The following is a 24,606-nucleotide window of genomic DNA, read 5'->3' as shown; positions in this document are numbered from 1 at the left end:
TGGGGGAGGTTAAGGCACGAAACCGGCGTATATACGCCGCTAACAACCACTGACCAACACACTATTAATAGGGTTGTATCGATTCGACGGGCAAGCAGGACCAGCCCGACGTCGCATCATCTGTTCCAGAATTCATAGGGATATCGCGAGGGGTCTAGGGTATTCTGAAACAGTTGGTAGCAGGATGAGACAGCAAGCGTTCAGGGGATAGTTTTATAGTATTGTATAGTTAAAAAAAAGGTATGTAGCGAGATAATTAAAGAAACCCTACGAAGAGGGCAAGAGGGCGTGTAAGCTTCGCTGCCGTTTATATTGCAAATAGTGCTATGTAGCGAGGCCGGAGGTTAATATACTGCTGCTATAGAGTTGGGATATCTGCGAAGAGCCAGAGAGACCTAGACGAGCTATCGAAAGCTGCTGAAACAAATAATTAGTAGACCTCCGGAATGATTACTTAAGTAGGCCGATTCTACAAATTCTCTCCCTAGAACTGGAACCAAGGCATTATGAGAGAGTAAACCAGGGCAAACCCAGCCCATGGGTTTAGACCTAAACCCAAAATCCCAAACTCACGCTAGTAAGCCCTTGTGTTTGACCTTTGACCCAAAACACACCCAAAAGCTTATTTTAAAACCATTTTCTGCATAAATTTCCCAATTGGGATGTATCAAATACTAAGTCAGCTAGTGTAAATTTTTTCTGTTTTATTTGTATATTAATATCTTTTAAATTTTTAATTTATTTTATATATTTATTATTTAATCACGTTTTATCTATTTATATCGACTTTTTTATATATTAGGCAGGTAATCTAAACTCCGTTGCAAATTAAGAGAACTGCTGCTAAATTTAAAATAAATAAATAATGTCGACATAATGAAAGTGCCGGGGGCTAAGCACAATATTGGAGATCACTCGGCTTTGTACCAAAGAGTAACTATAGTATGACAGCATAGTGCGTTGGGAACCACTTGGGTGGTGTTAGCGGGGGGTGATCTTCGATCGTGAAGTGTTTCAGGGACGTGAAATTAGGTTTACTATTGTCATATGACCATATGGTTGCAGCTGGGCACTACGTCAAAAATTCAATATCTACTATTGTTGAGTGGTGCTTGTCGGTAACGTGCAACAAGCGGGGAGCCCGCCTCGATCTCTCTACCTCTCGCATGTCGCATGTCAATTTGCGGTGGATGGCAATACTGATGCCCGCGCCCGGGTCCTCCTCTAGGCGGACTCGATCTATAGATTGGGGCCTGCGGCCCTGGCGGGCAGGTTCCTTCCTAGCGGGCTAGGCGTCAAGTGCGTAGTGTACGGAGTACCGATGGAATGAACCGTAATTGATATCTCGCGGGAACATGGTCCAGAACCCCGTGCAAAACGCCAAACAATCCCTCCCCTCCCGCTACAGCATACTCAGGGTTTGCCGTTGTATCAGTTACATGATGGGATGATACACAATTCGTGTGAGAAGACAGCCTACCATTGTTCGGCCTAGCCTTGCTTGTCTCTATCTTCGGCTTGTTGGCCTGGGCTTGGACTAGGCGTGTCTCATATCTCCCCAATCCTACCTCTCAGGGGAAAGTGGACTCACACAGGGCGAAAAAAGTAGTTTCTCTAACCCTCTGTGAACAGGTTTTGCTTTTCTCCATTTCTTCGTATAAAGGCCATTATCTTCCTCTCTCTTCGTTTCTTTGTGGTCTTTGTCACCCGTCCTTTCTCAGACAATCTTTATTTTCTATACGCAATGTTGCGCTGCGTTTACTAGAGCTCCTGGTTTCTATGCTAAGCACTCAATTGACGCGGAAAATCGTATCGATTGATGTCTTTGCCTACTCTTTTCGCTCTTTGCATACTACGTTCAACCTAGGCAGGCCCTGGTTTCGACTCTAGCCACGCAGCGCCATATCTTTGGATTGGTTGGAATTTTTTATCGCTGTCGATATCCTTCTTTTTCACATTCTGAAGGAGTGTGGTGTTGTTTTGAATTGCTTTGCATCTGCGACACTCTTCCAACCAAACAATAACAACCCCGGGCTTCGATAACAAACCTTCGCTCCTCTACTTCCTACCTATCTAGCAAGCTGGTCTTGCAAAACCACCCAGAATCTGCCTCATCACATTCGATATTACTATCTCCAGCGGGGTATATCATGCAGCATCTCCTTCTGGCTCTGTCACTTGTGGGGCTGAGCAGTGCCCAAGAGGTCGAGAAGAGTTGTGGATACCAAAAGAGAGCCATACCGGTGTGGATTCAGGCAGTAAATGACGATATGTCACGATACACCATTCTTGTGTTTGGTTGTGCCGCCGCTGCCTTCTATGTCTGGTCACTCGCCTTCCGATTTTCTGGCCACCTGCGACGACTAGCCAGCTTCACTGACGATAAGCAGCAGTACTTTGTGCCTGCACACGACAGGTTTTGCTGGCTTAAAGAACATTTAATCTATGCTCCTCTATTCCGCAAACGTCATAACCAGGAATTTCAGCTCTCTTCAGCCATCAACATGGGCAACCTCCCCAGTCGCTTTCATGGGCTCCTAATCGCCGGTGTAATTGCCATGAACGTTGCCCTGTGTACAGTAACAACTCCCTATGGATCAAACGAGGTGACTCTTTCGGGTATTGTGCGTAGCCGTACCGGCACAATGTCTACTATCAACCTGATCCCGCTGGTCCTAATGGCTGGTCGCAACAACCCTCTTATTGCCATACTCAACGTTCCCTTCGACACTTGGAACTTGCTTCATCGCTGGCTGGGCCGCATTGTGGTGCTCGAGGCTCTTGCACACACATTCGCATGGTGCATCCCCCAAGCTCAGGCAGCCAGCTGGGATGTCGTCGGAATTTCCATTTCTTCGAGTAGCTTCTTAATTGCTGGACTGATTGCTACCTGTGGGTTCACAGCCCTGATGTTGCACTCGCCGTCTCTAATTCGGCATGCTTTCTATGAGACATTCATCCACTTTCACCTTGCCATCACAGCCGTCTCCTTTGGTTTCCTCTGGGTGCATCTTGACGGCTTGGTTGACCAAGCTTACCTGCTTGTCGCTATAATTCTCTGGGCCCTAGAGCGAGCCACTCGTCTCTTCATCATCGTGTACCGCAACTTTGGCCGCGACTCCACCACCGCCACTATTGAGGTAATGCCCGGTGATGCGATGCGCATTACCCTTCGCGTAGCTCGGCCGTGGACTTTCAAGCCCGGACAACACATATATCTATATATCCCAGCTGTTGAGTGCTGGACCTCCCACCCCTTCTCTGTCGGCTGGACCGAAGCTGAGGAGACTTTGTCGAGAGAGAAGTTGCTCCCGAACACAACACAAGACCTCCTCGGCGCCTCTCAAACGACCACTCTTTCCCTACTTGTCCGCCGCCGCACAGGCATGACCAACAAACTATTCCAGCACGCCGCAAGCTGTCTCACCTCCCGTGTGACCCTGCGTGCCTTCGTCGAAGGACCCTACGGCAACATCCACTCCATGGATTCCTATGGCACCGTTATGCTCTTCGCTGGCGGTGTTGGTATCACACACCATGTCCCCTTCGTGCGGCACCTAGTCGCTGGTTTCGCCGAGGGAACAGTGGCGACCCGCCGCCTAACCCTCGTCTGGATCATCCAGTCTCCCGAGCACCTTGAGTGGATCCGCCCCTGGATGACCAGCATCCTGGCTATGAAGCGCCGACGCGAAGTTCTTCGCATCATGCTCTTCATAACCCGCCCACGCAACACCAAGGAGATACAGAGTCCCTCAGCGACGGTGCAAATATTCCCTGGCCGGCCAAATATCGACGTACTCGTCGGTATAGAGGTCGAAAAACAGATCGGCGCTATGGGCGTCTTGGTATGCGGCAACGGTAGCTTGAGCGATGATGTGCGCAAGGTCTGCCGGAAGAGACAGGCTCGGTCGAACATAGACTATATCGAGGAGAGTTTCTCCTGGTAGTTTGCTTATCTTGTTCGTGTCTTTTAGAGCAAGTATTTGCTGTGATGCTGCTTGAAGGAGTGTTGTTCGAGTGAGGGCTCTCATGTTTTAGTCGCTTTTTCCTTCCCTTCTCTCTGGCTTTCTTGGCTTTATTTTTTGGGGAGTAGTTCCAACTGTCAGGCTCTCACCCGCACGGGTACTTTAGGACTTTGATTTTGAGGATTCTCTATCATCTCCGCTCTTTTATCCTTTGAAGCTGGTTTCTTTGTACACTTTCGGTTTTCTTTCTTTTATTATGGCTGATCATGTTCCCCGATGTGTCTAGGGTGCCTTCGGAGAGCTGTACATATCTTTCGTTCATGCTAATGCAATATATAAGGTCCTTTCTTGGAATCAAGTTTCTGTCGAGTTGATAAGGTGGAAGAACATCGTGAACGCAGCCTCATGTACAGCGGCATCTACAGTGGCGAAGTTGTCACCAGAGTATTCAACGCCAGCCAGGATTAATACCAGGGGATTCCGCAGGTCGGAGGGGTTGATAGTTATCCAAAAAGCGGGGATGCCGTACCGGGTAATCAGCCTTCATATTTCAGAGCGCGTTCTTAGTTTCTGGGCGAATGATCCAGGGACATACATTCGGGTGGTCTCGACATTTCACAGCAGTCGCCGAATGATCGGATCCTCAATTCTCTGTCCGGTGTCAGGACCTACATACCGCCTAACATCCTTCTGTTCCTGTTATGGTCATACGATATGGCTCGTGTACACTGTAGATAGTTCCTGTTCTTCTTCCTTTTCTTCTTTCCTTACAACTTGGAGCTCCCAAAAACATGGCTCTCAAAATTGAATACATTCATCGTTTTCCTTCTTGATCTGGCTGCCGGACACAATAGGTAGATGCATGCCAGCCCTTACCATATGGACATTCTGCCCATTTATTGATTTATTATTAATATCTTTTATGGGCAGTCTTAGGAGAGCTGAGCAGGGCTTAATCAAGGAAACACCACGGTCAAGGGATGATATGTACCCTACCATACTTATTTTCATTGCCACTTAATAATATTCCCCGGATTTGTCCAAAAATAACTACCCGAATCACAAGGATTAAAAAGGTGCAGGGGTGTGGGGGCCGTTGGGGGCTGTTGGCTACCGTTGGGGGCCGTCGATTAAGGACGAAATCCACGGCTGCGGCTGAAGTTGTTTACGCCTCAATAAATCCGGAGAACCTCCTAGTCAGCAGAACGCTGAAATTTCATAATCTCTTTCCCCTTTTGACGAACAGATATGTCTCCGCGCAACGAGATTCGCGCAAGAGCCTCCAGAAGTTGTGGGAACTGCCGGGCTGTCAAGCGACGTGTGAGTCTCGTTCTGTCCTCTCGTGTCTACTCGGTCACTGCTAATTTTGCTCGACGTCGCCAAAGTGCGACCGACAGTCTCCCCATTGTGGACAGTGCATTCGACTAGGCGAAGAATGCCCTGGGTACCGAGATGAATGGGATCTCGTCTTCCGCGACCAGACCGACAAGACCATTAAGCGTTCTAAGGCAAAAAGGACGAAGAGCGCGTCTAACGACTCTCCTCCGCCCACCCAACATTTGAGCCCTACCACCCAATGCTTGAGCCCTAGTATAGATGAGATAGGCGTCAACTATTTCTTGTGCAACTTTGTCATTGGCGGCCAGTCCTCTTCACGGGGATGCCTCAACTACATTCCTACTGTTTATCGCGCTGATGGCGACAGTCCGACGCTGGTAGCTAGCATGGCGGCAGTAGGCCTCGTGGCTTTGGCTAATACGACTCAGCAGCCCGAGTTGGCTAGCCACGCGCGTGCCAAATACGCGGAGGCAATCCGCAATGTGAACATTGCGTTAGAATCGCCTATCGAGTCCGTCAAGGACAGCACCTTGATGTCGGTGATCTCGTTAGGGGTCTTTGAGCACGTCTCCGATTATGAGTCATGGGTTCGACATGTCCAGGGCGCTGCAGCACTGGTGGTTGCCCGGGGCAAGAGACAATTCTCTAGCCCCATCACCATCCTCATGTTTAACCAAGTGCGCGCAGACCTAGTGCTTGCCTGCGTCCATGGTGCGAAGCCTTTTCCGGAGGACGTACTTGAGCTCCAGGAAGAGGCAGCAAAGCACGCCGACACTTCTAGTACGTTCTGGTTTATGGGGGTGTTGGGCACTCGGTGCGCAAACCTGCTTATGAGCGTTAGGAAGAATAAGTTTACTGGGGGCATCCCTTGGTCTGAATTGCTGGACGAGGCGAGTGTGATTGAGCGTGACTTTCAATACATCCTTGGGGTCCTGGTCATACAAGAACCGTATACAACCACGCGAGACTCAGATGGGGACCCAAGCATGATTTATAATGGTCGATTTGACCTTTATAGGGACTCCTGGGCGATCAGACTCTGGAACAACTTGCGAAGCCTTCGAATGATTGTCTGCGAGATATCGTACTTCCTCTTGAACAAATTTCTCGCTACGGATCTCGCACCAGCTGTCCGGGAGAATATGAAGCTTGAGCTCCAAAAGACCCTAGAAACCCTGTCCAGAATGGCCGACGATATCTTAGCCACCGTCCCGCAGGCTTCGGAATTCCTGTCCTCGGCCTCTGGATCCCGCCGCTCCGTCGGCTTTTCCTTCCAGCGCAGCGTGCCGGGCGGGTATATGTTGACCTGGGGTCTCTACATGGTAGGGAAATGCCCGGTCACGACAAGTGAAACCCGAAAGTGGGTCATCCGACGCCTCCAGAATATCGGCAAGGACACAGGAATCTCAGTCGCGCTGCAGCTGGTCGAGCATATAGAAAATATAGATCAATTGGCCGGCTGAATATCACTAATACGACGCTTGGGTCCTAATATTGCATCAACCCGTACCTGTACTGTCAAAATTCAACCAGCGCTTTTTTATTTAGAGAGGTCCTTGAGAACTCCAGGGCTTGAGATCAGACGGATTGGGATGCTGGCTTTTGAGCAACCGTACACATTTACAAGAAATCTCGCGATGGACCAGAGCCGACTGTGTGTAGGATACTCAAGGACACCGTCTACTCTTGAATATTCTTGAAAACCAGTTGTTTGTCATTATGGGTCTGAGGATTTGTATACTTTTCAATTCTAGTTAGATTAGACAGTTGGCACCTTGGAATAAGATCTGATCTAAGAGACGTTATTTGGCAGACCAAAATAGAGAGATATCATAATCGCTAGCAAGGTGTACTGTCTTCGGTTGATGAGAGGAAAAAGTACACGTAGTGAAGTATACAATTTCAGACTAGACCCGTTTCGGATTAGCCTCCCGGTCTCCAGGTGACGCTCTTTGAGATTCTTCCACCACAGCACAGCACAACACAAAACCATGGCCTCTCCTTCGACAATGCCTTCCAAACAACTACTATCGACTCTCTTTAGCTCCCTCGGCAACTCACGCTGGACCCTGACCCGCACCCTCCGCAGTGACAACCCGCTCGACCTAAACGGCGAGCTCCGCGGCACTGCCAGCTTCACCCTTCTGCCGCCAACCGCAACCTCGCCAGACCGCGACTGGCTATACTGCGAAGAAGGCGAGATCCCATCCACAGCATCCGGCGCAGGTATCGCCCAGGCAGGTCTGCGATGGACAAAGAAATACATCTGGCGCCTAGGCGCGGAGACGGGCCGGATAAGCGTGTGGTTCGTGAAAGTGGCGCCGGGCCCGGAGGAAGCGGACTATTTGTTTCATGACTTTGATTTCTCGCTGAGCCAGCCGGCTGGCCAGGAGACGGCCGAATTTGTAGCCCCGCCCGCGCCTCCGGCTGTTATCGCAGAATCCGAAAATACTGTCCTTGCGGCGCGCGGGAACCACCTCTGCATTAACGATATGTACCGCACCGCGTATGCGTTTCGTGTTCGGCCTGAGACGGGCGAGGTGCTAAGCTGGGCGAGCCGGCATGTCGTTCGGGGTCCGAAGAAGGACCAAGAGATTGTCAATCGGTACGAGCGGGGTGATTCTCTACGTTGAAGATGACATGCACACGCGCACTTGGCATATTCTATCACATATACACATGATACCCATATTCGCATTCCTCGCCTCGATCCGCCCGCACCAACTCACATGGTATATATAAAGTCCGGCCGCTTATCACCCAACAACTCGATCTGGCTGCGATCCAGACCTTCGACCCAGTGGTCACGCTCACCGTTGCGACGCTTGCGGTTCTCACGCTGCAGCAGGATATACTGCAGCACGGAGCCGCCAAACAGAAACAAGACCAAATAGCTCAACACCGTTCCGTGGCCGGGATAGTAGTTTGGTGCGTCTTTATCGCGGTAAATGTTGGACGACACGATGCCATTCAGGTTACCCCAGCTAAAAATTCCGAATAAGCATCAAGTTCTCTTTACAAATGAAGATTGACTCACCCAATGATGATTCCCAGCGAGACACCGCGTTTGTAGACACCTAGGAGAAAATGAGGTCAACCATGCCCATGGAACCAACCGATCTGCTCCTCTTACCTTCTATGTTGTTCGAAGACCATGATATAGTGTTAGCTATGCACGGGTAGATGCCCATGGCACCCAGGAAGGTTCCTGCATAGCGCACACCCGCAGATTTGGCGCCGAGAAGCATAGCAAATCCCGTTATGCCCAGGAAAGAAACCAGAATGTTGCAGAGTCCACGTTGGCGCGTGCGGTCAGCAATAAAGCCGATAGTTACAGTCAAGATGGCTGCCGCCGCGTAGGGCGGCACACTCAGCAACTGGGCCGTGATAGACTCGTAGCCTGTGAAAGCCATGTTAGTAGATAGTCGGCCTGTGTCAAGAAGCCAAAATACCCTGGAAGAGACTCGTTAGTGCCTGCATCTCGGCCTGGTTTGGCTTTCTTCACTCACTAGTTCTTTGATGATGCTGGGAACGAAGAGCGAGAAGGCATACAGCGAGCCATCCGCGCCCATGTAGATAATAGCGCCTGTATAGGTCTTCCAATCCTTAAGACTAGCCCATAAGTAGGACATCTTGAACTGCTCATGCTCCGCGCTAGACTGCTGATCGAGAGCCAAGCGACGCAGAACACGTGCGCGGTCGGCATCGGACAGGAACGTGGCCTGGTCAGGGAAGTCGTATACCATCCAGAAGGAAATAATTCCAATCAGCACAGTCGCCGCCCCCTCCAAGATGAAGATCCAGGCCCAACCTGCCCTGCCGCCGACACCGTCCATCTTGGAAATGGCTGCGGCCAGGAGACCACCGAAAGAGCCGGCCAGAGCGGCAGCGGAGAAGAAAAGAGCCATGCGCACCCCAAACTCTGAGCGCTTATACCAGCATGACAGGAAGTAGCCGACGCCGGGAAATAGGCCAGCTTCTGCCAGGCCGAGGAACCAGCGCGCGGCCATGAGACCCGAGTAGTTCGTGACGACGCCCATGCAGGCCATGCAAACGCCCTAGAGAATAAGGATTAGATTGATGCTCAGATGTAAGACCGTTTTTGCACATCACATACCCAGCAGATCATGATGCTCGGAATAAAGATACTCGGCCGCAGACGCTTGAGCAACACGTTGGTCAACGGCTCGAAGACCGAGTATGACACAAAGAAGATGGTGAGTGTGGCATTAAATTGATTACCGCTCATGCCTAGGTCCGTAGTTAGATCGACGAGCTTTGCATTGCCGATGTTGGTCCGGTCGAGAAAGGAGGCAAGGTATAGCAGGCTGAGCCAGGGCACGAGGCGGAGATCGAGCTTCCACAGCAGCTTTCGATCCTAAAAACCGAGTCAATAACCCCCAGCAATAACCATCAATAGTGAGTATGCATACAATTTTTGCCCTTTCCTCATCGCTGAGGCCGGCGTCTGGATCCTCCAACCCAGCCAGGAGCTTCTCCGGGCCCTGTGCGGGCAGCGCGGCCTCAGTATCTTTATCCGGGGCATTTTGCCGCGGCACCTCGTCAACAGCAGCCTTCTCGTCAATCGTGCTCATGGTCAAGGGAGCCAGCGTTCAGACAGGTATGTGAAAATTGTGCGTGACACGCTCGACAGGGAATTCTCCGCAAACGCAGGACAAAAGGGGGGAAACCGGGAAGCTTATAAATTGGCCTGCAGAGAAGGAGAGGCATTATTGGCGCATTATTGCATTGTTTGTCCAATCAGTCGTTCCCGGTTCGGGGAACTGAGCGGCCAGGAGCTTGGCCACCGATGATCATCCCCGTGTTTGGTATAGTTGCGGTGCGGAGAAGCTGGATCGGCAGGACGGGAGGGACTATGGAAGTGCCGAACAGTGGCCGTTGTCGTCATAGTTTACAATCCGGGGTAAATAGGGGATCGGGTGGTGATATTTGCATAATCGAGATACATAGTATGATTCGGGATCTATTGGATGACAAGAACCATGCCCACCTCCAAGCCACGAGGAAATAGAAGTCCCCGGTTCCAGTTCTTATTCCCATTCCCTCGCTTCCGTCTGCAGAAGTACTTCTGAGTATCACATCGCGCAAGGATCGGGCGCAAAAAGGATGCCGCAGCCCTCCAGACTCGCGTGTCCCGCCAGGATCTCGCGCGCGCGCATCGCCATCTTGATCGAGTGGAAGTGAACACGGATCTCATTGCAGGCGGACGGATTCTCGCCAAAGTATTCCACGTACAGGTGGCAGGGCGACTTGGACAGGATGCGATGGATATTCTGCACCACGCCGGGGCGCACTCGATTGACAGCCAGGCACCGAGTACGGCCATTCTTAACATAAATGTCCATCTCCGGAGCGAGAGGGTAGGTCGGCGTTAGCACCGGGCACACCCAAGCCTGATGGAAACCGATGTAGAAGTCATCTTGAGCCACTCGCTGCAGAAAGGCGAGAGCACCCTCCTGTCGGACAAAGGTCACCAGTGCAGTCTGGGTTCCAGTTAGGACGTTTGTATCGCACAAGATCGCTGAATAGATCGCTCCTCCACGGATGCCGAGGAGGATTTGGCCCAGGTTCGCGTGTGGAGGGAGATTCTCAACGACAACACTGCGGTAGAGGTCGTTATCATGCCGGCCGGGGATGTAGCGGAGACCGTGCTGGAAGAACGACGTCCGCAGAGCCGGAGTACGACTAAGGACGTTTTTCTCGTTACGAGCGGCTTTCAGCTCCTGCTCAAGATTGTCAAAGACGCTGCTGCCCATGGCCCATCGCGGTTCGTTGCTGAACGAAGCAGGTTCCTCCATTACTTTGGCCTGGCTCTTCATGGGCATGGTCGGAGAGGTGGACATCTCGAGAGGTGATCTCTGTTTTGAAACGAGGAAATGTCAGAACTGGGCTGTTGACCACAGAAACATCAAACCCTTGTACGCACCAGCAGGATCTTGTAGCTCGCATCCCCCGTGTCGTTTATGGCAGTTCTGTTCTGGGCAAGGTGGCTGCAGAGTGTCAGTGACAGTGGTGGAGGCAAACAACACGGGGAGCCTACCTCTCAGGCTGCAACGTAGGAACACCAATCTGGTCCAGAGACAGATCGAGCAGGCTCGGACCCTCAAACTCGACTGGGTACGTTTTGGGGTCATCCATGGTATGTACCTTCGACTCTGGGAGAGCCTGGATATTGACACCACGGGGAGTGTGAGGGAGATGGAGGAGGAACTGGACCAGACGAAGCGAAAACAGCAGGAGCAGCCACGTAAGGGCTGCCACCACACTGCCCAACACGGCAGGAGCGATGCTGTCTGCATGTGCCATAGATCCCATGTTTGAGAGACACGGTGTGAGCCCTAAATAGGGAGATGGTGATGGAGAAGCGAGAGCTGGCTGACGGCTGGAATGGATCGATCGTAAATGTCCAAGTAGGACTCTTGAGGCTGGTCAATGAAACTGTCTGGTATCCAGTTGATAATCCAGTGAGAACTATCCAAAGAGACGAGAACCAAGCTACTGTCTCGTAAAACAGACTAATGATGGTGGGAGGCTTATTACTAAAAAGTGTCATTGATACAGCTGAAAATCTACCTCTATAAAGGGTCAGTCCTGGAGCTGACGCTGAAGTTCAGACAGATATATATACCTATGCGAAAGAAATAGAAAGCCTGTCAAAGCACTTGCAATACTATCCCAGAAACTGGCCCTCCGCCAAGGCAACCCACGGGAGTTTCTCTTTCCAGCACCGCTGCATCAGCTGCCGGGCATCTTGGATCTAATATCAAAGTCAATATCGTCGGAACGGGAAAATAAATACACGAGAGAAAGCTCACCTGCTTCAAGCCGGACTTTTCCAGGACCATGAACCGGTCAAGCAGCTTGGTCCGCTGTGTAAAGTCTTGGGATTCGCAGCCGGCCGTGAAGATGGGTAGCAGCGAGCAGACCTCTGTCGACGCGCCAGGCCGCATCCGTCCCAGTGCAGCGACCAGTTTGCGCAGGGCTTCCTTCACCGCGAAGGAATCAGACGGAGACCCCAGCACCCGCCGATGGAGATGTAGAAGCCCCGCACAACGGAATGCTTCCTGGGTCGCCATCATTTCCAGGGCCTCGACGCCGAGGTGATGGTGAGGGTTGTCGTGGGCGCGCTCACCGAGATCTTCAAAGTCACCGAGCACCGCGTGGGCCTCCATAACGATATCGGCGGACGGGTGCCAGTTCCGACAAAAGTTGCCCATCTCGTCGAAGCGCTGATTGTCGCACTGTTGGACTAGCTGTGCCAGACGAAGCAGGAAAACGCCAGTCCGTGGGGTGAACCCTGTAAAGCAGTCGACCTGGAACTCGTCATATTGATCGGGGGAACAGCATGTCCTTAGAACTGATTGATACAGCATCAGAGGAGGGCCGGCCTGACGGCATGACAGGGCTCCCACTGTGTCGATATAGCCCAGCCAGCGGGCGAAGAAGGCCCCAATCCGATTTCCTGGACGTGCAATCCGCTCGCTCCGGGCCATAAACAGGCCACGAGCGAGTTTTAGATGGCTCTGCCATGTGATAGGGACTTCAAATGTCCCGGGAGACACGATTTTCAGCGACACGAGCATGATGGCAGTGGCTAGGTGGCTGTCTGTTATGTCTTCATTGGATACCTCCAATGCCATACGCAGAGATGGAAAGACATCGCTAACCCAGTGTGCAATACGATTCGCGGGTTCCGGATGACCCAGATACCGGGCTCGGTGGCTGGCCGAGTATGCCAGCAGCAGGTTCAGGAGGTTTGGGTCGCCAATTGCCACTGATAGGTTAGCATCAACAAGACGAACATGAAATGGAGAACTTACTTGATGGCAGCACCGACATGAAGGGATTGTCTTCGCAATCGTGCGGTACCAGCATCCGAGAAGTGTGATTGATGAAGTGGTGAAAGTACATCAAGTTGATGGGATTCTCCAGCAAGGTCGAGGGAAGTGGCGACAGATATCTCGGAATGTTGACAGGCACGGGAGAGACATAATAGCCGGAACAATCAGGATTGTGCGAAAAAGGTTGAGGCGACGATCCAGCGTCCTCACTTCGCCACCGAGAGCTGGTCAAATCCAGGGCGTTGTTGATGTCAATGGCCGCGTGGTCATTGTTAAAAGACAAGTCCCGGTCCGGGCGCCCAGAATCCAGGCCGTAGTTATCTGTTACACTGGTGAGATATGCCTTCCATTTGTTCTGGGCAACCGATGAATTATCCGCCGCTTGCTCATTTCTCGAAGGAGCTCGGGAGTTATGAATGGACCCTCGATGCCGGTCATAAGAGGATGCGAGGATGGTAGGAGTTAACCCGTGGGCGGAAGGCGAGCTAGTACTTGTTTCCGGCATCGAAATGCCATGGGGGCTCGACAGTAAGGAAGCCAGCTCCCCGGCTGCTGGGGAGTTTTGAGACGTGCCACCTCGCTCTGGCATGTGGTAGCCTGTGCCATGTTCAAAGTCCGAGATCTGAACGTCTCCCGCGAATTGATTATTGTCGTTCTGGAACGTGGGTGATCCGGGCGGGTGGCTAGACTCCTCCAAGGAGCCACGAAGGAAGGACACTGGCTGCGATACTGAGGATGGTTGGAGATTGAATACGGAGAATGATCTGAGGTTGGAACCTTGGTCTGCCGGGGCCGTGTAAGATACGCTATCGAACGCATGTTGACCAAAGGGATAGTGTGACAACGGTTCCGAGGAAGTAGACGTTGTCAATGGAGAAGATTGCTCCGGCCAGGTGGTGAACTGGAGCTCCAGTTGTGATGGCGAGGTCACATCAGACCCCGAGGGAGGCTTCGGGGATTCGAAGATACCCACAGAAGCGGTGGTGCCAGGAGAAATTGCCCCGGGAGAGGCAAAGGTCGCCGGCTGGCCAACGTCCGCGGGGATACTGGTCACTGATGTTGGTAATTGAGCCGAACTAGTCGTATTGAAGGTAACAGGCTCGGAGAAGCTGATTACGCTACCCCCATGTCCGCTAGACTGGGAATTGGGGGAGTCGACTGACGACCGCTTCGTCCGGCCACCCCAGTTCAGTCGAACGCTATAATCACAATCTTCCCCTTGCCGCTGACAGTTGAGACAAGACGGTTTTTCCTCGCCACTGCATAAGACAGTTAGCTTATCACACGGGATGGCGTGCAATGGTATCTTACCACTTGACTTTTCGTGCCTTGCACGGCCTATAATCTGATGAGTTTTAAGGACCTCCGACATCGTGGAGGCTAACTTACCAGCATCCTTTGCGGCTGCGGCGTTTCGGCTCCGGCGCACCAGGCCTTCTAGGGCGAGGCATGTCACCTCAACGAATCGGGTGGAGTGCCGAGCTCAGTGGAGAGCACGCGACTTTTGAACAGAAAGAGGGTCCCGGTGCGCTAAGCACCTGCCCGTAGGCCGTCACTCGGGGCAATGGACTCGCTTTCTGCGTCTTGACCCGTGTTGACCCCAGGTAGCGACGAAACGATAATCGATAAGACACCCACACCTAGTATACAAGCACATCGAGGTGTGGGAGGGAGATGTGCCGGGACAGACGGGGAGGCTTGCTGTTGAGGGACAGCAATGGCTCGGAGCTCGATGTCTCTCTTTTTTTTCAGATAGTTCAATGCCAGCCCTAGGCCAAGACAAAATGGATGATGATCTCTGAAAAAGCGGATTAAGGTCACTGGCTAGTGACGCACTAATCAGATCGGTGGTCCACAAACACAGCGGTCGCACAGTCGTACAGGGAGCGTCGACAGAAGTCGGATGCAGTTTCTGGAAGAAGTTGAGAGCATGAAAAAAGTGTGGGGAAATAAGACAAGAGGTTCCAAGCTACGCAGACCGGCCGGCCTTCCGTTGGTATCCCGCGGTGCTGCTTCGGAAGTTGGGGCCAATGACCGTGGATGCCTTTATCGGTGCTGGGAGCATCACCTGATCGGGTGGGGCTTAGGTAACGGGGCTCAGTCACGATAGCTGGATTTGTTATCCGGATGATCGCGGACTCGCTAGGGACGCTTACTAGCGGGGGAGATGAATACAGCGCAGGCCATATGAGGCTGATGCCGTCACATGGGGCATATCTATTGGTTCTACAATTCCAGGCACACCAAAAAACTAGAGGGAAGGCAGTTACATAGTAGAGTGTACTCCTCGTCGTCTTGAAAAGCCCCGACTAGGGTCTGATCAGGAAAAGATTTCTCACGATGTCTCTGTCAAAAAGAGGCTTGGGGAAGGCGAATGATTTGTCCCGTAAATAGTCACGCAAAGAAGGGGTTAGACTTGACACCTCAGGCAGCAACCATTAAATCTTCCTTGTTCCTTGTTGATGTGTGGAGCTGACCTTCTTACTGACGCCATTGCCGCACTTGTCGTTTCTGAAGACCCTGTCCCATTCTTCACACCTGTCTACAATAATGGCCATCGAATCCTCCCAAATGCTTGTGCAACGTCATCCACTTCAGCGTTGGGCCAGTCCATCCCGGGGCTTGTCCGCTCTGGTTCATGTAAGGATTCCCATGGTCCGGCTGTTTACGGATATCGGAACTGATGGCGACTCGAACGACAGCTGGCAGGACTCTCAAGTTTCGTCTGGTCGTTCAACTGGTATGCTCTAATCCTTCTATGCGCGCAAAAGGTGCTGACTTTCCTGGCAGGATGCATGAGAATCCCAATCAGGCGTGAGTGATAGTATATCCTGCCTGCCTGCTTCTCCGTGGTCGACTGACATTCGCAATAGCAACCAAGCATATGGCTGGCACTTTCAGTATCTCACTGTCATCGGTCTGTCCCTGTCCACGGTGACTTTTGCTGTGGCCCTACTGGCGGACATCACGTTGTCTCGTCGCCTGTTCTTGATCAAAAACATCCTGTCTGTGTGTAGTGCTCCGATGGAGATTCTGATCAGTGTGCTGTACTGGGGTCTTCGTTCGGTAGGTTTGCCAGTCACCGATATGTTAAAGTCAAATCTCATAGCAATCTTCAGATTGACGAGCGCTTGGTAATCCCGGAGTGGGCGTTTATCCCCATGAATGCTGGTACGTTGTCTCTCTTTCAGGATGTACATTCTCCTGATTGATGTATACAGATATCAGTTTCCATGCTGTCCCATCAGTGGTGATGCTGATTGACCTTTTGTTCCTTTCTCCACCGTGGACCATCACCGTCTGGCCCGCTCTCGGGCTGTCCGGAGCGATTGCCTTTGGCTACTGGTTCTGGGTCGAGCTGTGCTTTGAGAACAACGGATGGTGCGTCAGGTTCTTCCATTGAATTTGTTTCATTGACTAACTTGCCTAGGTACCCCTATCCCATCTTTGAGCAGCTGCCCACCCCCGGCCGCATTGGCCTTTTCTCCATGAGTGCCATCATGATGGCGCTGAGCACGAGCACGCTCAAGTGGCTGTATGGTCGTGTGAACGGCTTTGGAACGTCTGTCCCGCCGCAGTCTTACTCGGGACATATCAGGAAGGAACGCATTTAGAGGTCCTCCTGTCCTGTGGAAATATTCTGTCGAGGAATTGGCCTCGAGATCGACGCACATCTCTTCTTGGACAAAAGGGTGCGAGATATATGAAAACATATCAGCGTGCTGCATCTTCGCGAGCTTTGCGGGAATATTGCACTTTTATATTTTGTTCAATACACACTCAATTATATATATAGCTGGATAGCAATAGAGAAATCCCTTGTCTCTCAAAATTGTTCACTAAATCGGCGGACGGACCAAACTGCTTACATAACACATTTACATCTTTGCCCCGAACTCAGTCTCGGTCTCGGTCTGCACGCTCTTCTGACTACTCCTTCACCCCAATCCCCCGTCGAGATGCACCTCAGTCCCATCAGCCTTTCTATTCCGTCCAGCATGCTCGGCAGTCGGCTCAACTCCGCCGCGTCGGGCTCGCTCGCCTGCCCTCTCCGGTCGTTGTCCAAGCAGCCCGTACGATCAGCTCACACCATGTCTACACAACTCAGCAGAAAGACAATAATCCGGCCATCTGCATGCTCTGCCCTGCAGCTGGTCTCCCAGCCGTGCCCCCGTACCACTCCATCCCCCGTCGCCCGACACGTTGGCCTTCGTGCGCAATCGACTTCCGCCCCGGCAACCGAACAAGTGAAGCTGGACTGGGACTCGTTCTTCAAGCTCCGGGCATCTCGCCGTCGATACTCGCTGGCTTCATCAATTGCAACCTCCCTCGCCAGCACCGCAATCGGCGTTCAGGTGCTGTCTGCACAAGACCTGGAATCTCTCGGCGCCCAGGTGATGGGCCTGGACCCCTTCGTCGTCCTGGGTCTGGCGACAGCAGCATGCGGTGCTGTGGGGTGGTTGGCTGGTCCATTTGTCGGCAATGCAGCCTGGGGGCTGGTGTACCGACGGTACAAGCCATCTGTTGCGGTGGTGAGTTGACTGGCCTTGACACCCAATACCCGCGTGAGAGAGCGCATCTAACAGCGAATCTTTTCTGCGCACAGAAAGAAAAGGAGTTTTTCGACCGCATCCGCCGGTATCGCGTGGATCCCTCGACCAACTCGATCGCCAACCCCGTGCCCGACTACTACGGCGAGAAGATCGGCAGCGTGCAAGGATACCGGCAGTGGCTCAAGGACCAGCGGGCATACAACCGGAAGCGTCGTAACTTCATTAAGTGATCGGTTTTTGCTTTCTGGTGTATATTGTGATACTGCCGAAGTTTTGTGGGTAGCTAGCAGTCCTAACCAAACTGGTACTTTTTCCTTTCGTTCGGATGGTGTTTTTTTATTTGAGTCATTGTCATTAGCGGTGCAAATTGTCTTGAGGCATTGCAATCTATCGATAATCTAAATCTGTGTTAGGCTGTAGCACGCCACAAAATATGTCTGGCGAGTTGGATAACTGTGGTAGCAAGTAATGCAAAGAATATATATCTAGGCTCTAACTCTCATGGTTTCCAGGAATAACGGCAATTGATTTCATATTTAACTCAAGTACAATTCAAAGTGCCGCAGATTCGAGGTTCGTATATTGAGAGGCTTGTTTGAGGAAGTAACCGCCCATGTCTAAATCTTCGCTTTAGGATTCCGTCCAGTATCAACATCAGTCCACCAAGGAAAGGTGGGTGGCGGGTTGTCGTCCAAGTTCGCGCGGAAGTTGGGCTTGCGTTTCTCAAAAAATGATGCCACGCCTTCCTTCTGGTCACTATGATATAGTCAGTATATGTTTTTTTGATCACCTGGAAAAGGTCACATACGCAGATCCAAATGTGTGGAAGATAACTTTGGATTCCACCAGATGAGCCCCCTCCGCCGACCCAGTGTCGCGCCACAACAGGGCACGATTGAGATACTGTGAAGTCGGGCTAACATTATCGGCAATCTCACTCGCCAGCTCAAGCGCGCGTGGAAGAACCTGCGATGGGTCTGGCAAGATTTCGTTAAAGAGATCCCCGAAGTGTTTGGAGTTTGGCGGGAAGACGCCGCCTGTGCTGACGAGATAGCTGGCGTTGGAATGGCCGATCAGTCGCGGCAGGAAGTATGAAGAGCAGGATTCCATGATGATGCCGCGGCGGCCGAATACGAAGCCGTACTTGCCCTTTTCATATGCGACACTACATTCCGATATAAGTATTTGCCTAAGCAAGGAAAGGAGATCATCAGTGCCCACCGGATGATTGCAGGAAGAGTCATTGTCATGCCGACTCCCACGGCTGAGCCTTGCATGGCAACAATGGTCGGCTTCCGGCATCGGTGAATGGCCAAGGCCACACGACCACCCCTAGTGCAAGAGTTAGACTTGTTTGAGAAAAGATGCAGAAGCAACTTACCCATCACGATGCTCGGTAACATTCGCCTGCCTGCTAAACCCAATATCTAGGTCGGCGCCAGCACAGAACGTCCTCCCGGCGCCGGTCAAGACAATGACCTTGACGCGCTCGTCGACATCGAACATGGGGTAGAGCTTCTCAAAGTCTTGCATCATTTGTCCGGTAAAGGCATTGTTCTTGTCCGGGCGGTTGAGCGTGACGACGACGACAGGTGTCACGCTCGGCGCACCGGCCGGATGGTGCGAGACAGTGACATGGCCTGTAGTAGAGACTTTCTCATACGAGGAAGGGAGCTCAATGGGGCTAGGATCGAAGATCATGGTGAATTGTAGAGTCGGTGCAATGGTTTAGACCCTGGGGGATGCTGACTTTTATCGCATCTCGGTTAGACCATGCTGGACCTTTGAATTGCTGATCATAGATGTCAATCCGAGCCGCAACCTCGGCTGGTCGGTGGAGATGATCGCTAACCCCGCAGTTCTTATTAACTGTTGCTTCTATACAATCTCGAGTTCTAGAATTATTACCAGCGAAAAGGGATTAAATTAAGCAAGATCCCTAATAATAGAGAGCTGATTCACAGAGGTGAAACTTATTTGCAATATAGAAACCAAGAGCCGTTATTAAAGAACGTGAACATAGATCGACGAGGTAGAAATTGTCTGACCAAGTGGATCCTTTGTGAGATCGGGAATCGTCTTACAGAGCTCTTACGGCTCACGTGCGGTCACATGATTGACCCCTTCTGTATTTAATTGTTGCTCCACTAGTCATTTTACAATACAACACTCATTTCGTCTTACAAAGGATCCACTTGGTCAGACACTTATCAAAACAACTCTTTCGCTCTCTTTAACGCCTATAAGGAATCTCTCTCTTCGGATCTCTCTCCTGGTTACTTTTCTGACCCATTGACATACCGTCTATCTCTTCATTTTCTATGGCAATACTTCCTTCTCCGGACGACGGCCCTAGCAAAGTCCGGGCGTATTTGCTTGATCTCCTCATTCAAGAACACGAGGCCCCTCCCGAACTCGCTCAAACCTCTGCCGATAAGTGGGTGTTAGGTCACGGTAGCGACCTACGGCGAACATCTCGTGAGGGATTTAGCCAGCTTTTCGGGCAGTCAGTGGGTCCGTATCTGTACCAAAGCATCAAGAGAGATGTTGAAGCCGAACGGCGGTCGTCCCCTACGTGGAAACGCACCTACTGGACCATGATCACCGTCAGCGTTGCTGCCGTATTCTTCCTGATCCAGGCATATAACTCTCGCTCGCAGGCGCAGACAGTGGATAACTTAGGATACGCGATGGTGGTGTTTGGGCCGACTATGTTCTTCTGTGCGTTTGGATCGCCAAACGAGGATATATTCGGTCTAGCATTTATCGCAGGGCTTTTGGTGTCAGCTGGAGCAGGCTTTTGGTGTGTGTTCAAGCTAATAGGGTGAATGTGTGCTAGGGATGATCTATGGAGAGTAAATACCTTTCTGGAGTTATTTTATACGCAGTTAACTTACTATGCGGTGTACGATCGGTGCGCCCTTATCGACGAACCAGGAATTCATTCCACGGTACCCTGAGCGTAAAGATAAACGCGTTTCGCAGTTTCTGGTAAGATACAACAGCCAAGGCCTCGTCATTGTCATGTGCCCTGAAACGAACGAAGTGAGAGAAAGGGAATTAGTCAACGCGGATGTACGTGCGCGCGAGACGTTGCAAAAGGAGGTGACTTAACTACGTATGGACTGTTTTGCCACGCACATTGCCGATTCGCCCCTTTTGGCCCCGGTACCTGCGTTATTGTTGCTTTCTTCGGACTATATGGTCTTGGCTTTAGGGTTCTAGGGCTATGTCTGCATATTTCCGCAAGTTAACTTGCTGTGATTGCTTCGTGTCCTGCTCCTTGCTCCATCATTTTACTGCGACGCTCCGTTTAATATTACCACTTATGCCCCCATTGGCTTACTTCCTTTAATTGCTTCGTCCGTACACAATCCTCGGTGTAAATGTTCTGCGGTATTAAGTCATTAGTCAAATTATTATGGTCATCGGTAGGGACTCGATAACCACCAGGATAATCTGCTTTGCTTGTTGCTTAGTAAATTCACCCACTTCGCCTGACAGGCGCTATAGCTTGTGCTAGCAGAGTCCAATTCTAACATACTTATCCAAGCTCCACTCTGCCACCGAACGCTCAAAACCTCATTTTGGAAAAACACCAGAATTACATATTATCAAAATTGTAACAGGTAATGCTGAAGAATAGCTCTTGTGTGCATTATAACAAGTTTCAATTAGACTGGAAATATATACATCAGCCATTAAGCATGCAGTAGAATCCTAGATTCTCCTGGCTTTCACAACTTGGATATTCAACCACATACAGCATAATAAGAGATTATTTCTCATTCAAATCACTGTATCTGCTACCTTCATTCGTTATTTGTGTTCGCTTCTCTTGTTGAAAGAGGGCTATGATTAAAGCTCGTTGGAAATAAATCCTTGGTCCGGTGACAGATGGGTAGATCTCTGTTTGTCAATTTCTGCATTGTTCACAACCATGCTTCATGCAATGATGAATGATTGAAATACTTAAGTCGAATTTTTGATTGACCGATTCCAAAAAACGCTTACAGTCGGGGCAAACTGGGCGACATACCATTATCTTGGCTACTTTGAGAGAAATGGATGGTCCTGCATTTCTTAACTTCAAAAGATCAACTTTGTGTTCTCTGTCCAATCGGCGTCGATCACACTCGTCTTTTGGAAGCTCATCAAGATTCAATTCTGCCAAGTCAACATCCTCGCCTATTTCAAAAGGCAAAAAGAGATGTCTGTGGACAAAGAAGGCAAGCAACTGTTTTTCTGCATGGCAAGCATAAAATTGTCCTGGCTGCCCTTAGTCATGTTCATTCGTTGCAAGATCGTAACCAATATACTTACTAAGGCGGCAGACCTCAGGTGTCCATGTTTTCCCGCTGATCTAGATATTCATGTCGGAATCATTCAGGTGTGCCCAGCCGCTCATCGCAGCCACTGGAGGAAGATTATGCCCCCGGTAGAGGACTCCTACTGTCTTTCGTTCATTAGGAATATCAAAGTGAGCGAGCAACGCTAGTTTTTCGGGCCCAGATGATCTCATGAAAGAGAAACCTGCTAAAGAGGCAGGATCACGGCGTGATCTATCTGCATCCCCTGCAAGCAAGCGAAGAATTTCTCGGCGATCCTAGTCTTTTTTATAGATCACTTCCTTATATAAAAAGGCGCGCTGATAGCGATCTTTGGTATTTTCCTTAAGAGGTTTGGCGAAGTCTTCGGGCCGTACGCGCCGTCCGTTCCTCACACATTCCAGCTCCCGGTTAGCTCTGTATTTCAGGAGAACCTTTGTATTCTCTACTCGACCCTATAAAGCCGCTTCCATAAGGGGAACAGACCGTCGCTAGAAGGAAATCGGGATGGGCGTTAAGCTAGAGAGGATCTAAAAATATCGCATTTAGCGTGATATCTAATATAGGGCGACTCGCTTAAGCGTAAAATTATGTTGGTAGATTTTCGAGCGTCAGAGAGATTTACTAGTGAGGGGTATCTCTACTCCGGTGGAGCCAGAATAGTGATGGCATGAATAAAGCGCTTATCTTGCAAATTTAATAGGCCGGGAGTGCCATCATAGGTTGTACGCGAAGTCCTTATGGCGCCAGCCCATTAGTACGTCTCATCGCTTGAATTAGTGGTCTGTTTGATCTTATGATTTAATACCAGTCGACATCCCGACTTGCGGCGAGTATCTTCAATTTAGACGAAGTCAATTTCAAACTATATCAGCAAATCAAGGCATTCGACATTTGCTAGCAAGGTTGATAATCTCTATACCGACTAGGCTTTCAACGTTTACGTACAGTAGCTCCTCTCTAGAGCATGAGAATACACCATATACTAATGATTCAACTGCCTAGTTCCAGACCACTTTTCTACGAGATTATAGACGAAGAACGAGCCGTCCCTTGATTCGGCTATCGAGAGAAAACAGTTTGGCAACTATGACTACCAACTAAAGAAGTACAACTCTGCGTTATCTCAATATCGACAAAGTTTAGCGTAAGCCGAACAACTTCTACATTTTGAATACAACAACCTAACATACGCGCGTGCTAGCTTTTGATTTGTAGTCAAACATACTTCAAACAGTTATAAAGCTAAAAAAATTTGACGGAAACGAACACGATGAGCTTAAAAAAAGGATCATCTCGCATAGAGCTCTTCTCTAGAGACTAGACACGGACGAGATACAGCGCAAGTACATGAAAGCTACATACCGAATTGCTAAGTTCTACTATCATTTACGGGATTAGTATAATGGAATATTGTACGTAGGTTTGGTTTTTGAACACGATCGAGAAAGCAGGAAGGCACAAGAAATACAAGAGGACTACTTGAGAATGGCGGCTAAGATGAAGGACCTAGAATTATTACCAGAGAGTGATATCCTGCTTAGTCGCTGTTACTTCGAGCACACGACCGTATCATACCGGGTAACTTACATACATTGTACACCATACAACAGGTAAGGGTCATGCACCAAATTCAGGGCTTTGAGGCTGACCAATGTAGCCCTCGGCCACGAACCTCCATCCTATTAGATGCGACCACCCTTAGGCCAGAATGCCCGCCGAGAGCCGTGCAACGAACCTCACGTGCTATGCTCCTATGCATAGGGCCCGATGTAATCCGCTGCGGCCTGTCCTTAAGCTTCCATAGGTCCGTTTCGGACGTTATCTCCAACCCAGGACTGACTAGTGTCACTCCGGTTCACCAAGATAGTATAATGCCACCTGACGGTAGAGCAACGCGAATGCGATCACAGCAAGCGTGAACAATATCCACCGCATCGCATCCCTCCAGTCCGATATCAAGTCACGCATGTGCATTGCGCCCAAGATTATCGTGGAGATAGAAGCTGGCCAGAACATGAGGTTCACCCAGAGAGGCGCAGTTTCCCATTTGCGTGTCGTAAGGACGCAGCTCCAGGATCCTATTGCTTGAAGTGCGATGCTGACCCACAAGGCCCGTGTATAATTAGGATAGAGACGTGGAGGGTAGTCGGACGAGTCGGATGAAGTAGATGACGACGACGACATTTTTGGTTATTCGGTTGCCATGTTCTCTTCGAGCTGTGATCAACTGCGATTGCTGTACTATTGTTGCGGAGCAGGCGTAAAGAGGAGTGGTTGTCCGTAGGAAAGGTCGGCAACAGACGAAAATGATTAGATATTGGAATGTCGAAATCGTTGCTTACCAAGCATGTATAGGAACGAAATGGCGCACCAGTTCGACGGCCACGGATCCGAGATTTCCGGGAGGCGCACTGATCCTCCTCGTATGGACATGATATAACGGTCACACTGTCGATCCCCAACAGCTCAAGCATGCATTGGTACGAGGCGCATTTGGTTCTCGTATAGACATAATGTAGCCATTGTCGAATCCCGGCTATTCGGCACCTTATTGGCA

General features: G+C 50.6%; 10 protein-coding genes across 10 annotated transcripts; 5 read left to right on the top strand and 5 right to left on the bottom strand.

Annotated features, from left to right (window-relative positions):
- Positions 1–2,150: 2,150 nt before the first annotated feature.
- N7474_006056 (ferric reductase family protein) lies at positions 2,151–3,947 on the top strand (the record flags this gene model as incomplete). The annotated part of the gene is made up of 1 exon (XM_057197471.1): positions 2,151–3,947. The coding sequence occupies one exon, from the start codon at positions 2,151–2,153 to the stop codon at positions 3,945–3,947; it is 1,797 nt and encodes a 598-aa protein (XP_057054867.1).
- Positions 3,948–5,213: 1,266 nt separating this feature from the next.
- On the top strand, positions 5,214–6,766 carry N7474_006055 (Zn(II)2Cys6 transcription factor; the record flags this gene model as incomplete). The annotated part of the gene is made up of 2 exons (XM_057197470.1): positions 5,214–5,285; positions 5,351–6,766. The coding sequence occupies 2 exons, from the start codon at positions 5,214–5,216 to the stop codon at positions 6,764–6,766; spliced, it is 1,488 nt and encodes a 495-aa protein (XP_057054866.1).
- Positions 6,767–7,294: 528 nt separating this feature from the next.
- Positions 7,295–7,936, top strand: N7474_006054 (uncharacterized protein; the record flags this gene model as incomplete). Its single annotated transcript, XM_057197469.1, has 1 exon — positions 7,295–7,936. One exon carries the CDS (start codon positions 7,295–7,297, stop codon positions 7,934–7,936), a length of 642 nt encoding a protein of 213 aa, XP_057054865.1.
- Positions 7,937–8,028: 92 nt separating this feature from the next.
- On the bottom strand, positions 8,029–9,898 carry N7474_006053 (uncharacterized protein; the record flags this gene model as incomplete). Its single annotated transcript, XM_057197468.1, has 6 exons — positions 8,029–8,287; positions 8,341–8,380; positions 8,437–8,703; positions 8,809–9,361; positions 9,421–9,681; positions 9,737–9,898. 6 exons carry the CDS (start codon positions 9,896–9,898, stop codon positions 8,029–8,031), a joined length of 1,542 nt encoding a protein of 513 aa, XP_057054864.1.
- Positions 9,899–10,399: 501 nt separating this feature from the next.
- N7474_006052 (uncharacterized protein) lies at positions 10,400–11,167 on the bottom strand (the record flags this gene model as incomplete). Its single annotated transcript, XM_057197467.1, has 1 exon — positions 10,400–11,167. One exon carries the CDS (start codon positions 11,165–11,167, stop codon positions 10,400–10,402), a length of 768 nt encoding a protein of 255 aa, XP_057054863.1.
- Positions 11,168–11,994: 827 nt separating this feature from the next.
- Positions 11,995–14,616, bottom strand: N7474_006051 (Zn(II)2Cys6 transcription factor; the record flags this gene model as incomplete). Its single annotated transcript, XM_057197466.1, has 5 exons — positions 11,995–12,081; positions 12,140–13,098; positions 13,145–14,424; positions 14,477–14,503; positions 14,555–14,616. 5 exons carry the CDS (start codon positions 14,614–14,616, stop codon positions 11,995–11,997), a joined length of 2,415 nt encoding a protein of 804 aa, XP_057054862.1.
- Positions 14,617–15,627: 1,011 nt separating this feature from the next.
- N7474_006050 (uncharacterized protein) lies at positions 15,628–17,948 on the top strand (the record flags this gene model as incomplete). Its single annotated transcript, XM_057197465.1, has 8 exons — positions 15,628–15,805; positions 15,868–15,979; positions 16,039–16,231; positions 16,285–16,336; positions 16,387–16,546; positions 16,596–16,727; positions 17,067–17,697; positions 17,772–17,948. The coding sequence occupies 8 exons, from the start codon at positions 15,628–15,630 to the stop codon at positions 17,946–17,948; spliced, it is 1,635 nt and encodes a 544-aa protein (XP_057054861.1).
- Positions 17,949–18,335: 387 nt separating this feature from the next.
- Positions 18,336–19,419, bottom strand: N7474_006049 (enoyl-CoA hydratase/isomerase family protein; the record flags this gene model as incomplete). Its single annotated transcript, XM_057197464.1, has 4 exons — positions 18,336–18,474; positions 18,527–18,883; positions 18,940–19,050; positions 19,100–19,419. The coding sequence occupies 4 exons, from the start codon at positions 19,417–19,419 to the stop codon at positions 18,336–18,338; spliced, it is 927 nt and encodes a 308-aa protein (XP_057054860.1).
- A 620-nt stretch (positions 19,420–20,039) lies between these two features.
- Positions 20,040–20,546, top strand: N7474_006048 (uncharacterized protein; the record flags this gene model as incomplete). The annotated part of the gene is made up of 1 exon (XM_057197463.1): positions 20,040–20,546. One exon carries the CDS (start codon positions 20,040–20,042, stop codon positions 20,544–20,546), a length of 507 nt encoding a protein of 168 aa, XP_057054859.1.
- A 3,348-nt stretch (positions 20,547–23,894) lies between these two features.
- On the bottom strand, positions 23,895–24,233 carry N7474_006047 (uncharacterized protein; the record flags this gene model as incomplete). The annotated part of the gene is made up of 1 exon (XM_057197462.1): positions 23,895–24,233. One exon carries the CDS (start codon positions 24,231–24,233, stop codon positions 23,895–23,897), a length of 339 nt encoding a protein of 112 aa, XP_057054858.1.
- Between the last annotated feature and the right edge of the window lie 373 nt (positions 24,234–24,606).

Source organism: Penicillium riverlandense (assembly GCF_028828495.1).
Source record: "Penicillium riverlandense strain IBT 135883 chromosome Unknown utg000003l_segment0_segment0, whole genome shotgun sequence".
Lineage (NCBI taxonomy): Eukaryota > Fungi > Ascomycota > Eurotiomycetes > Eurotiales > Aspergillaceae > Penicillium > Penicillium riverlandense.
The sequence above is the reverse complement of the archived record's forward strand: the minus strand, read 5'-3'. Positions and strand labels throughout refer to the sequence as shown.